This window comes from Globicephala melas, chromosome 6 (assembly GCF_963455315.2).
Source record: "Globicephala melas chromosome 6, mGloMel1.2, whole genome shotgun sequence".
Lineage (NCBI taxonomy): Eukaryota > Metazoa > Chordata > Mammalia > Artiodactyla > Delphinidae > Globicephala > Globicephala melas.
The window spans coordinates 13,870,987-13,884,248 of record NC_083319.1 but is presented as its reverse complement, the minus strand read 5'-3'; the positions used below and the strand labels follow the sequence as shown (position 1 = coordinate 13,884,248).

Here is a 13,262-nt window from a genome sequence, read left to right as displayed (position 1 = left end):
TGTGTGCTTAGACATTTTGTATTTGACAGTCTAACTTATTCTCCATTTGTATTGTAGGGTTTTAGCAGCTACAGAGGAGAATAGCAGAACAAAGCAATCAGACTTAGAAAAGTTGGAAGTGGATGTCAGAAAACTGCAGCAGGAGCTAGACCAACTAAACAGAAACAAACTCTCACTGCATAAAGACATCGCAGCCATGCAGCAGCAGCTCCAGGGTATGAGGCAGCACAACAGGAGAGATGGGACTTTCTTCCTTTTGCTAGATTCTTTATTTAATTGTTTGCTGTCGTATTACAGAAATAATTCATGCTACAGGGCATGGGGCTTCTTTTAGAAGTGAGAAAAATGTTCTAAAATTAGGTATGGTGGTGGTTGTACAACTCTGTGAACTTACGGAAAGCCATGAAATTGTATACTTTAAATGGGTGGAAAATGCATGGTGTGAGAATTACATCTCAGTAAAGCTATTTTTTAAAAAAACTAATTCATATTCTTTAGAGAACAATTTAAAAACATAGCAAAATGACAAAATAAAAATTACTATTCACCTCACTCCTCAGAGATAATTTCTATTATCAATTTAGTAAATATCCCTCCAGATTTTTCCTTGGGGCGTGTGTGTGTGTGTGTGTGTGTGTGTGTGTGTGTGTGTGTAGATTTAAAAACAAAGATGCAAATAACATCTTAATTACCAACTCTTTATAAAGCCTCATGGTTGTTTATTTATAAGTTACTAAGTAATCCTAGCCAGCAGTATACTGTTGAGCACTTACTGTGTCCTGGACATGATGCACGTGTTTCATATGCATTTTATCACTTAATCCTTATAACATTTTTATGAGGTAGAAACTATTATTTCACCCATTTACAGATAAAGCAACTTAAGCCTAGTTTCCTTGCGACTTGCCTAAGCGAGAAGTGACTTGCTCAAGCTTACACAGCTAGTAAGTGACAAAACCAGTACAGATATAAAATTTATTCCCAAACTGTCTTCCTGAAAGGTTGTACCAAATTTATATTTTTATCAGCAATGTGGAAGATACCTGTTTTTAAACCATGCACCTCATCAACATGAGGTATTATTATGTGTAAATTTTCATCGTGAGGTTTTGAACATGTAACATGTCTTTTTTTTTTTTTTTTTGAACATGCAAGTCTTTAAAAACGTGGGCTCCAAGTCCAGATCTGGATTGCGCATCATGTACCTCTCTTTTGGCCTTTAATAAGATAGGGTGGCATAGTCATACATTTAACAGAAGAAAGTATAAATTCACTTCTACTCTACTTCTCTGAGTGGACTGATAGGAATCTGGAACATGTATACATAAGTATTTCTTATTTTATGTAAATGTTATTTCTGTAGAAAAACGGGAAGCAGTAAACTCATTACAGGAGGAACTAGCTGATGTCCAAGACCACTTGAACCTAGCAAAACAGGTAAGCCTCACAAAGGTAATCTTCTAGTAGTGTCCTGAAGGCATGCAGATAATTGGTTGAAATAACAAATCAAGTAGGCTGGTTCCTTTTCACATGAGCAGGTCCCTTAGAACCATTTATCAAACACAAATATAAGATATACAAAAATTTTGATGCAGAGCAGTGATTTTCCAGTTTATTTTATCCCTAGAATTCTTTATTCAAACAACGTTTTACTCGAAGCTAATAAGTAAGGTCATGGCTAAAAGAGCCCAACAGTCCCTCAGCAGCCACTCTGGGGGCTTCAGGGACCAGATGGATCATCTCTTACCCATGGCACAGATGAGGCCTGCAAAGGCTGGGCTTAGATTTGATCACTCGTTGAGCTGCAGAATCATGGCCAAATCTGGGCCTTGTCAGGTGTTGAATAGAGCAGATTCTTTTTTTTTTTTTTTAATTATTTATTTATTTGGCTGCATTGGATCTTTGTTGCTGAGCACGGGCTTTCTCTAGTTGCGGTGAGCAGGGGCTGCTCTTCATTGTGGTGCACGGGCTTCTCATTGTGGTGGCTTCCCTTGTTGCGGAGCATGGGCTCTAGGCGCACGGGCTTCAGTAGTTGTGGCACACGGGCTCAGTAGTTGTGGCTCGTGGGCTCTACAGCGCTGGCTCAGGAGTTGCAGCACACAGGCTTAGTTGCTCCGCGGCGTGTGGGATCTTCCCAGAGCAGGGCTCGAACCCTTGTCCCCTGCATTGGCAGGCAGATTCTCAACCACTGCGCCACCAGGGAAGCCCCTAGAGCAGATTCTTTTTACCCTTGTACTTCTGATCATCTTCTTGAGGTAATTCAGTGTTGTCCTGTGAGATTATTGCCAAAATTTGAATTTCAGAGAAACTCAAGCAAGTTTTGGGCCTCAGTTTCCACTCTGTAAATTACAGGTTAGATTAGACATCTAAATTCTCCTCCTTCTACCTTTAAGATTCTGTGTTTCTAAGATATATAAAACTGAAATTAGGGCTTCCCTGGTGGCACAGTGGTTGAGAGTCCACCTGCTGATGCAGGGAACACGGGTTTGTGCCCTGGTCCGGGAAGATCCCACATGCCACGGAGCGGCTAGGCCCGTGAGCCATGGCCACTGGGCCTGCACGTCCAGAGCCTGTGCTCCGCAACAGGAGAGGCCACAACAGTGAGAGGCCCGCGTACCGCAAAAAAAAAAAAAAAAACTTAAATTATTCTATTTTTTTTAAGAAGTCTTATACAGGTTCGTAGGAATATTTTCTGTGTTGTTAGAAATATGGTAACTTTTTCTAAAGTGCTTAATTTGGGTTCCTTGAAGAAAGAAGTATTTATTGTTGTCTGAGGTTTTTTTTTTGGCTGTGTTGGGTCTTTGTTGCTGCGCGTGGGCTTTCTCTAGTTGTGGCGAGCGGGGGCTACTCTTCGTTGCGGTGCGTGGGCTTCTCATTGTGGTGGCTTCTCTTGTTGTGGAACATGGGCTCTAGGCACGCTCGGGCTTCAGTAGTTGTGTTGTGTGGGCTCAGTAGTTGTGGTTTGCAGGCTCTAGAGCACAGGCTTAGTAGTCGTGGCGCAGGGGCTTAGTTGCTCCACGGCATGTGGGATCTTCCCGGACCAGGGCTCAAACCCGTGTCCCCTGCATTGGCAGGCGGATTCTTAACCACTGCACCACCAGGGAAGTCCTGTTGTCTGAGTTTTTTAACCTGTATAAATATTTCAAATGGTAACAAAACCATGACTTTAGGTTCATTTTCAGAGTTAAGCCTTATTCACAGCTTTTCTTAATCTTAGCAATCCTGTGAGGTGGGTGTTGTTTACTCCCATCTCAGTGACAAGGCAGCTAAAGCTCGGAGGAACTGAGTCTCTTGCTGAGGTTCTGACATCTCTGTCATCCTAGGTACTAAAAAGAGGGAAGCCAGTGATTAAGTTGAGTTCCAGGTACCTTTGTATGTTTGTTGAAATAATAAAGGATATGGAACTTTTACGCTTTAATTTTGTCAGACTTAGTAGATAGATGTAGCTGTGACACTAGCCACCTGTAATGAAGGTGGCTTTGTCCGTAGTTTCAATTTGTTCTTTCACCTGAAGGACCTGCTCCACACCACCAAGCGTCAGGATGTACTGCTCAGTGAGCAGACCAGGCTCCAGGAGGACATCAGAGAACAAGTAAAGAAGTTGGAAGTCTGCCGAAAAGAAGAGGAAACAAAACAACAACAACTGCAGGTGTTTCAGAATGAAGTTGAAGAAAACAAGGCCAAACTAGCCCAACAGGAAATGGTACCGCACATCTATGACGTTATATAATAGGAAACATTTTATCACTTGTGTGAGCTTTTTTCCCCGGCACAAAGCTGCTGAGAAGTATCCCCCTTGGGACTAGCTTCCCTTACCTGCCCTGTGTGACCAGAGGGGAGTTTACACCAACTCTTTAACTCCCTTGGTATTAATATTACGGGCCATTAAGACCATAGAACAGGCCCGGTAAGGAATCTTGAAGGCCACGTGCCAGTTCCTGCTTGAATCCCCTCCTCACATGCTGGCCAAACAGTTTTCCAGTCCCTACTTGATCACCTTTGTAAAGAGAACTCACTCTCTGTCCCCATGGGCTGTTTTCTACTTTCTGTTGAACTGGAATCTATCTAGTGTCCATGAAGATTCCCTCAGGACACTGAGTATTTGTTATTTTATGACTAACTAAGGTTGTTCTCTATTAAGATGTTTCAGAGACTCCAGAAAGAGAGAGAAAGTGAAGAAGAAAAATTAGAAGCCAGTAGAGTGACACTGAAGGAGCAGCGGCACCAGCTGGAAAAGGAGATAGCAGACCAGCAAAGCAGACTGGAGCAGGTGCTGACCAAGGTGTTGGTGGCTGAAGAGCGCATCAGGACTCTGCAGGAAGAGGAAAGGTGGGGTGAGACCCTGGAGAAGACGCTCTCCCAAACCCGTATGTATTCTGGAACATTGCACTGAGGGTGGGGAAATCTGCTGATTGTCGAGTAAAATGTGTGAAGGAGTCCCAGGCCCCAGCTATAGCCCAGACGGGAGGCACAGGACAAGCACAGTGGGAAGAATGGTCCCTCATTTGATCCTCCCAGCCCTGTGAGAGAAGAGGAAACAGGCTCAGAGGGACAGAGGGAATTTGTCTTTATGGAGATAGGATTTGGTTCCAAGACTGTCAGGTCTTTTTACTTTTACTGTATTGCTTTCTTCGAGAGTGCTGTCTCAAGGGAGTGGAACATTAAGGCAGAGAAGTGCCAAAAGGTGCTTTCTGTAAAGGACATTACTTCTGAGCTTTGAAACAATGATCCATTTCATCTCAATCTAGTAAAAAACCCACAATATTAACAATTCTACTTCTGTCTAAATTTGACATAGCGAATGGTACCAAGATACAGATGTTGGCCTTTGGGTTTGTTTACTCTCTCGAGCCATACATAAATGAAGTTGACATGGGAATCCAGGGTAAATGATCGTTCTCACATCAATAAATGAGTTTTCTTTTTCTTAGGCTTTAGGTTTTAATAATGCTCAGAAAATGTTGTTCTACCTTGAGTGAACTCAGTGGACTTGGGACCTGAAAGGGTTATTATTCCTTTTTTCCCTGGGAACTCTTGATGCATCCAGACCCAACCATTTCATTAGGAAACTGAAACCTAACAAATATGCCGAGTCTGACCATGCCAGAGGTGTGAGAAGTGAAATCTGGGCGGCGTGTTGCTTTACAGAGGGTGATTAGAAAAATCTGTGTTAAGTATCACTGTTGTGCATAAGCGTTATTTATTGAGTACTCACTGTGTACTAGGTGTTTGCATACACGATTCCCATTAAACACCAGGAAATACGTTTCTTCTGTAGAAAATAAGATGTGTGCCATTCCAAATCCTGTGTTCTTTCCTCTGCGCTGCCTCCCATGAAGGAAGAAATACTGTGTGCCCCCCTTTATTAAAATTAGGTTTATAAAAAACATGTCAGTAGTCTGTTTCATGTTCCCTGCACCTCAGGGTTGGTGCTCTCTGGTCTCAAAGACTCAAAAGGGAAGACAGTTGCTGTCTGTCACTTTGGGATCAGGCCTCTGGGAACAAATTACATCAAGAGGCACCCTTCTCTGGGCCTTTTTCTGGGCCTCTGGTGTGGGTCAGGGGAGATCTGGACGACTGAGTGACAGAGCAAAGTGCCTGAGTGGGTGGCATGTCGTTGTGGAGTCTGCCCACGGCCAGCCCAGAGCCTCGGGCTAAACTACCTAAAATGCTCATTTCAGAACGACAGCTTTCAGAACGGGAACAGCAGTTACTGGAGAAGTCAGGCGAGCTTCTGGCTCTGCAGAAGGAGACGGACTCTGTGAGGGCGGACTTCAGCCTCTTGCGGAACCAGTTCCTGACAGAGAGAAAGCAAGCCGAGAAGCAGGTCGCCGGCCTCAAGGAAGCACTTAAGATCCAGCGGAGTCAGCTGGAGAAGAACCTTCTCGTGAGTATCCGCTGCCCAGGCAGTTTATGAGGAGATGACGCCTTTACGTTTTTAACTAAAATACTTCTTCAAGGTAGAGAAAATAAATTACCTGTCAACCAAGTCCCTAACCCAACTGTGATTTGTGGTGCATTTACGTGTAATTTGTTCCTGAAGCTGATGGTAGATGTTGCCAGAGTCTGGGCTCAGCCCTAGAGGAGCTGTCTGGCTGGCTGGAACGATGGTCGTGTGCACAGACAATGTCAGCACTGAGCAGAGCTCAGCGGTCCAGCCTCCCCAGCAGGGTCGAGGAGGGGGCTGGGGAAGGAAAGCCTCTAAAGACATTCTTACCCAGCTGCAGTCTGTGCTCACACGTTTTTCTCATCACGCCCTTTTCGGTCAACGTTAGCTTTAATTAATCATTATCCTGAAACCGGGAAGCTCAACCTACCATGGTTTTATCCCTGGAGATAAACTGTGGGAGGTGACACTCAGATGAGTTCAAAACAGCGTATGGTGGGTGGAGGCCAGTGGGCAGCAACGGGGGCTGTCACAGGAATGGATTTTTCTAACACCCTTTGGAGGAATTAATGTAGCCCTGTTGAATGGTACTTTCCAACCAGGTGTGTTTCCCTGAGGGTGATACACTTACAACCAGTGATGGGCAACATGATTGTAAAGATAGTATGTAGATGTCTAGATTTTAATCCTCCCAGGAACCCTATGATGGTGGCTATAGTTAACATCTTACAGACAAGGGAAAGTAACCTAGTATCAATGGTAATGTTGCAGATCTAGGATTCAGACTCTGGGCTGACAGACTGACCGACCACATGTTTACTCCCAGCTCTACCACAGCTGCTAAAGAAGGCAGGTAGATTATCCCCATTTTATAGCTGAAGCCTAGACGAGAAATGAAGTCACAGAGCTAGTGAGTGCATAAGCCAGCAACGCACACCTCCAGAGTCATCCTCCTCCTCTGGTGCTAGGAGCAAAAGCAGGAGAACAGCTGCATGCAGAAGGAAATGGCAACCATCGAGCAGGTGGCCCAGGACAACCACGAGCGGGCCAGGCGCCTGATGAAGGAGCTCAGCCAGATGCAGCAGGAGTACGCAGAGCTCAAGAAACAGGTGCGCCCACACCCCACGGGACTCAGGCAGAGCTATATTTCTTCAGTAGCTCTTTTAAAAGGAGTATTTCTTTGGGAAAGTCGTGAAAAGCTAATTAATCAAATCTGTTTTTCTAGTTTTGAAATGTAGAAATGTACCTCCACAAGAAAAAAAGTATTTGTTCAAAATATACTTTTTTAAAATTAATTTTTATTGGAGTAGAGTTGCTTTACAATGTTGTGTTAGTTTCTACTGTACAGCAAAGTGAATCAGCCATACATATACATATATCCCCTCTTTTTTGGATTTCCTTCCCATTTAGGTCACCACAGTGCATTAGAGTTCGCTGTGCTATACAGTAGGTTCTCATTAGTTATCTATTATATACATAGTATCAATAGTGTCAAAATATACTTTTAAAATGCCCTTAAGTTCAACAAGGTTTTTATGTTAGTTTTTTTTTTTTCATGTTAGTTTTTGAAAGAAAAATAGCAGCTCTTCAGCATAAAATTTTATCATGTCCCAAAGCACTGTATTGAAATGTTAGATTTTATGTCAGAAACAAGTCTATAAGAGCCAAACCCCTGGGGAAGGAAAAAATGACCCCCGGGAAAACCTTTGATAACCTGTAACGTTGCCAAGCTGAGGGTGGGAAAGCAGTTCACGCTAGATGGAGAGTCTAACCCTAGACCCCCCCTGGTGTCCCTTAGCCATTGGCAGCAGCTGGGCCACCCCAGAGCTCTACTCTAGTCAGGCTGCTGGGGCCACTCGGTTGACCCTGCTACACCTTGTCCTTTGGATAACCCTATGTGGCCATTCAGTTTCATCTGTGCCTATAGCCACCCACCCCCAGCCCTGACACACACACACACACACAAATAACTTTTATTTAAAGGCCCCCCCAGCCTCTGCAAACTTGGAAGGGCAGTTAGAAGTGGGTATGACTGTAATATCTTCACTAAGCTCTCTATTATGGAGAGAGCCACATAGGGTAGTCTCAGGTCTTAAACACAAACTGTAAAACCTGAGGAAACCTCCAGACTGCCGAAACCACCAGATTCTTCACCCATAAAATGAAAACGTTGGACCAGATCTTTTCTAAGGCCCCTTCCAGCATTAACATTTATAATCTAGATCACTTATGGCTTGTTTAGGTAAATGGCCCTTTTCTCATTTGGGTACCACTAAGGTGCTTTGTATAAATTCTCACCTAGTTCTTGCATTTCGGGATGCAAGGTATTATCTTCATGTTAAATGAGGTAAGACAGGTTCAGAAGTTAGCTAACTTGCCCTAAGTCATACTGGTAATGTTTACTGGAAACGAGATTGGAATCCAGCTCTGTCTAGCTCCAGAGAGACCGACTTCTATAGAGTAATGCACCTTCAAGGAACATGGCACCCATGCTTTTCTAAATGGAAGTTGCTTCAGTCAAATGTCAGTAAAATCGTTTACTTGGTAGCTTGTAGATACTTGGAATAGCTGAAAAATCACAAGTTTTTACCATTCTAATCATAGTAATTAACATTTGTAGGTCTGTAAATACATGACACATGTATTTAAAACATTAAATTTAAATCATTAACAATAACAGTTCAATTCCAGGTAAGTCCCAAACTTTACCTAGTAGTTATTTGACTCTCACTCACTCCTTAGATGGAAAACCAAAAAGATTTGGAAAGAAGACAAATGGAAATCAGTGAAGCAATGAGGACACTTAAGTCTGAAGTGAAAGATGAAATCCGAACCAGCCTGAAGAATCTTAACCAGTTTCTTCCAGAACAACCAGCAGATCTGGAAGCTGTTTTGGAAAGGAACAAAAACCTAGAAGGAGGGCTGGAAAGCTTGAAAGAGAACTTTCCATTCCCCGTGAGTGACAGACCATCACCTTTTGAAGAAAAACTGAATTTTTCTCATGTTCACATAATGGTAAGGGTTTATCCTGCTATTCTGTGGACTTCATCAAAAGATAATTTGGTTCCCACCTACCCTAGATAAGCTCAAACACAGAGTTGAGGATGGAAGAGGGTTAGAGGGGGGAAAGGTGGGTCGGTTACTGATGGTGGTGCTTAGAGACTCTCTGTTTCCCTTTCCCTCTGAAAAAGGATGAACACTGGCGTGGAGAAGCACTCCGAGAGAAACTGCGTCACCGTGAAGATCGACTAAAGGTTGCCCTTTTAAAAGAAAAATACAGTATAAGATACTTGGCATATTGAGGAGAGTGGGGGGAATTGCTCTGTTGCAGCTCTCACGGCAGTTTTATAGATTACACGTTCGAAGCTCAGAGAAGGATCTCTTTCTATAGGCAGCTGAAAACAGGTGTCTAGAATAGGTCATTGTTGACCTAAAAATCTGGGGGTTAAGAGTTTAGGTGGGAGTTGGAAAATGAGAGTGAGTTAGATAGAACAAGAGAGGACAGAATGCATCTTTGAAGAACGGCCACTTACAGCGAGGGCTGAGAAGGAGCCATGGGCGGTACCAAGTGAGTGGAGGCCCTTGACATCAAATAGCCTCCAGCCACATGTGACTGTTTAAATGTAAATTCACTTTAATTAAATCAGGTTAAAAATTCAGTTCTTCAGTTACCACATTTCACGTGCTCAAAGGCCACACATGACCAGTGGCTACTACAGTGGGCAGCACAGATATAGAACATTCCCGTCATCACAGAAAGTTCTATGGGACAGCGCTTGCTGTTGACTTTAATAAGAGAATCATTTCAGAGGTACGGTGGGGAAGCCAGAACGTAGTATGGGGTTGAGGATTACATACATTGTGAGAGACTCTGAAGATATCCAGTATAAACCAATCTTCTAAGTCTGGGCAGTAAGGAGAGAGAGATGAGGCAGTCATTTAATGGGGAGGCCAGGGATGCTGAAATCCTAAGTGTTGTGACAGCAGAGAGAACAGACTGAGTTGAAGGCCCAGTTAATGACAACACAGAGAGTAGCCATCTGGCACCTCCTTTTTTTTTTTTTTTAAAGGACAAGAAGAGGATTTTCAGCAGCCATTCCTATTTTATTATAGTCAGGTTTGCCTATCAAATGTTAAACATGGGCTTTCCTGGTGGCGCAGTGGTTGAGAGTCCGCCTGCCAATGCAGGGGACACGGGTTCGTGCCCCGGTCCGGGAAGATCCCACATGCCGCGGAGCGGCTGGGCCCGTGAGCCATGGCCGCTGAGCCTGCGCATCTCCGCAACGGGAGAGGCCACAACAGTGAGAGGCCCGCGTACCGCAAAAAAAAAAAAAAAGTTAAACATGAGGAAGGTACCCAGTGTTAGTTCTAATATGTTCTACCATAACACTTTCAGGCCCAGCTTCGACACTGTATGTCCAAGCAGGCAGAAGTGTTAAGCAAAGGGAAGCGGCAGACAGAGGGCACTTTACACAGCTTGAGGAGACAAGTGGATGCCTTAGGGGAATTGGTCACCAGCACATCTGTAGATTCCACGTCATCACCCAGTGTGTCTCAGCTGGAGTCTTCCCTTGCAGAGGACTCCCATCTTGGACCAAGCCAGGTAGGAGGAAGCTCTTCACAAGGGGTCTGACTTATACATGGAAAGTACCTGAAAGCTTTGGGGTCCATAATCTTGAGGCGACTCAGAAGGATATGAATGCCACCTTCAAATCTCTGAAAAACTTGTCTTAGGAAAGACTTGCTTTTTCATGGTCCCTGGGGAGACTGGAATCAATTGGTTGGTAGATGAATAAAGAGGATAAGCTGATGATTTAGGCAATAGCCTAGGAAACTGGGTGACCTGTCAGGGATATAGTTAATTCTTCTATAAATGCCTTCCATTTCTGGATGTCCTTATCGTCTACTTGGTCAATATAAAGAGTTTAGGGAATTCCCTGGTGGTCCAGTGGTGAGGACTCTGTACTCTCAGTGCTGCGGGCCCGGTTCGATCCCTGGTTGGGGAACTAAAATCCCATAAGCTGGGACTTCCCTGGTGGTGCCGTGGTTAAGAATCCGCCTGCAGGGGACACGGGTTCGAGCCCTGGTCTGGGAAGACCCCACATGCCGCGAAGCAACTAAGCCCGTGCACCACAACTACTGAGCCCACGTGCCACAACTACTGAAGCCTGCGCGCCTAGAGCCCGTGCTCCACAGCAAGAGAAGCCCGCATACCGCAACAAAGACCCAACGCAGCCAAAAATAAAATAAATTAACAACAACAACAACAAAGTTATAAAATCCCATAAGCTGTGCGGCACAGCCAAAAAAAAAGTTTAGACCTCTGAAACCAACTTGAGTCCCAGTTTAGTCTGTCCATTTGGGAAGATGACTGTGCCAAGTGTTAATCCTCAGCAAAGTTTGAACAGAGTTTGAACTCTTAACTGAGAGTCTATTAGAAAAAAACCCTGGATTTCACAAGTTTTCTATGACTTACATAAGGTTAATAATTATTTAGAGGAACATAAAATATACTCATGGAATCAGTAAGTAACACAGTATTACTGTCAGAGATGGATAATAGCTACCATCTTGTGTGCCTACTGTGTGTGTGTACTAAACACTTTACATATATTATCTCATTTACATCCTGGGAAATAGGATTTATCCCTCTATATAGATAAGGAAATTGTATAAAATGAAAAATGTCAAGGTCACAGCAAAAGACAAAACCAGGACTTAGAGGCTCATCTTTCTTTACCAGAGTGGTATATTGTATGGTTGAGCCATGAGAACATTCAAGGCCAGTTGCATCTTTAATAGACACACAGCTCGCTCATTAGCAGCAGCGCCAAGATTTGAATGATTACCTTAAAACCTTCCATGGTAGGATCCAAGTCAGATACAGGCCAAAACCATCATGGGCCTCAGGGCAGGCCTTGAGGAACAGTGTGTCAGAGGCACAGAGCATTGAAGAGTAGATGACTCTGGAGGTAAGAGAGCCCAGAATAGTGGGAGATGAGTAGACAGGGGTTTGAGGGCCAGGTTAAACTCTTAGCTCATGGTGGCAGCCAGAAGAGTTCAGGTGCTCTAAATCCAGGAGTAACAGAGGAATGTTTGAGGCACAAGGAGTAGAGGTGAGTTTGTTAGAATTATTTTGGACTCTGGAGTCATAATCTAGGTGTACGTGGGATAAAAGTCTGAACTAGGTTGGAATTAAGAGACTGGCTTCTGAGCCTAATGTTTTCTCTTCCTTCATTTCAGAGCTCCTTCCAAGTTCTACAAGGTCCGTCACAATCACTAGACGGTTACCGACACTGATGCCATTCCCAGCCTCCTGCTCACAGGGTACATGTTACAAAGAGTTCTTTTAACCTGCACTTTCAATTGCAAGATCTTGAATTCTAGTTTATCATACAGTCTTAAGAAAAGTAACTTTCTGACTTTTCTCTTGGATAATATCATATGGTGGTTCATCTTAAAACATTTTTCCGAAGAGGTACTCAGTATATATTTTACCTGTTAGCCATGATGCTATCATTTAATTGTTAACCTAGTTAAAACCTGTTTTTACTGTTGCAAGAGTTCATCCTTTCTCATCTTGTTGTAGGAAAAGAGTGGCTCAGCCAGATGGAGGAAAACTGTCTTGCAGAAATATGAGGAAATACCTTTTCCACTACCTCACCAACTTCATAATTAGAATGCCACTTGCTTTTTACCATGAACCAGTGAATTCAAATGCTGAAACTCCACTTGGACAATTACCGTCAGGGTTTTTGTAAGTCACCTGTACATATGGGAACAACTGTATACAATTTAAACCAGGGTCCTAGATGGCTAAGGGTTTTTTCACTTTGAAATGCATTATTATAAAACCAATACTGATTTGAATCTATAAACTGGTAAAATCCATAGTTAGGAAGGTTAAAAAAAATGTACTTAAGCCCCTCTTCATTAACAGTGCCAAGTTATTTTTGGATTTTGTTTAAAATCTGTATTCATATAAAAATAAAAGATAAAGTAAATTTGGGTCTGACAGATTCTGACTTTACACTTCACATATCTACAGTTAAACCATAAAATTTTTACCTAAATTTCAGTCTTTCAAGTGATTTTCCATCTCTGCCTGCAGGTTGAAATATGTTGTACCTATCAATGAATATATTTTATCACTTGAAAATATCTGTTATAAAACTATTATATATATACTTCAGGTGCTTTTCCTTAACCAAAAATATTCTGTGGTAGAAAATTAGAACTTTGGACTTTGGAGAATCTGACCCAGTGGTAAATTCAAATTGTGTTCAGTCAGACTTGTTTTAAAATATCCCCAAGGACTCTTCTAGGCCCCTATACAGCTTTTGAACCATAACAGGTATTATATACCATGTTACTA

The 13,262-nt window shown here is 43.0% G+C and overlaps 1 protein-coding gene across 11 annotated transcripts in view; it reads left to right on the top strand.

The window, feature by feature from the left end:
- CNTRL (centriolin) overlaps nucleotides 1–12,917 on the top strand; it is an 84,607-nt gene extending 71,690 nt beyond the window's left edge. For 7 of the 11 annotated variants that reach the window (XM_030858815.3, XM_030858814.3, XM_060300539.2 and 4 more), the window contains 11 exons: nucleotides 58–215; nucleotides 1,364–1,437; nucleotides 3,515–3,703; nucleotides 4,142–4,367; nucleotides 5,682–5,887; nucleotides 6,856–6,996; nucleotides 8,630–8,902; nucleotides 9,079–9,141; nucleotides 10,284–10,490; nucleotides 12,131–12,214; nucleotides 12,477–12,916. In XM_030858815.3, coding sequence (XP_030714675.2) covers nucleotides 58–215; nucleotides 1,364–1,437; nucleotides 3,515–3,703; nucleotides 4,142–4,367; nucleotides 5,682–5,887; nucleotides 6,856–6,996; nucleotides 8,630–8,902; nucleotides 9,079–9,141; nucleotides 10,284–10,490; nucleotides 12,131–12,187 — 1,594 coding nt within the window. In that variant the 3' untranslated portion in view covers nucleotides 12,188–12,214; nucleotides 12,477–12,916. Of the gene's footprint in view, nucleotides 1–57; nucleotides 216–1,363; nucleotides 1,438–3,514; nucleotides 3,704–4,141; nucleotides 4,368–5,681; nucleotides 5,888–6,855; nucleotides 6,997–8,629; nucleotides 8,903–9,078; nucleotides 9,142–10,283; nucleotides 10,491–12,130; nucleotides 12,216–12,476 lie in introns of those variants that run through there. The other 4 variants (XM_060300540.2, XM_060300542.2, XM_060300535.1 and 1 more) reach the window with 4 other exon arrangements.
- The last annotated feature ends 345 nt before the right edge of the window (nucleotides 12,918–13,262 follow it).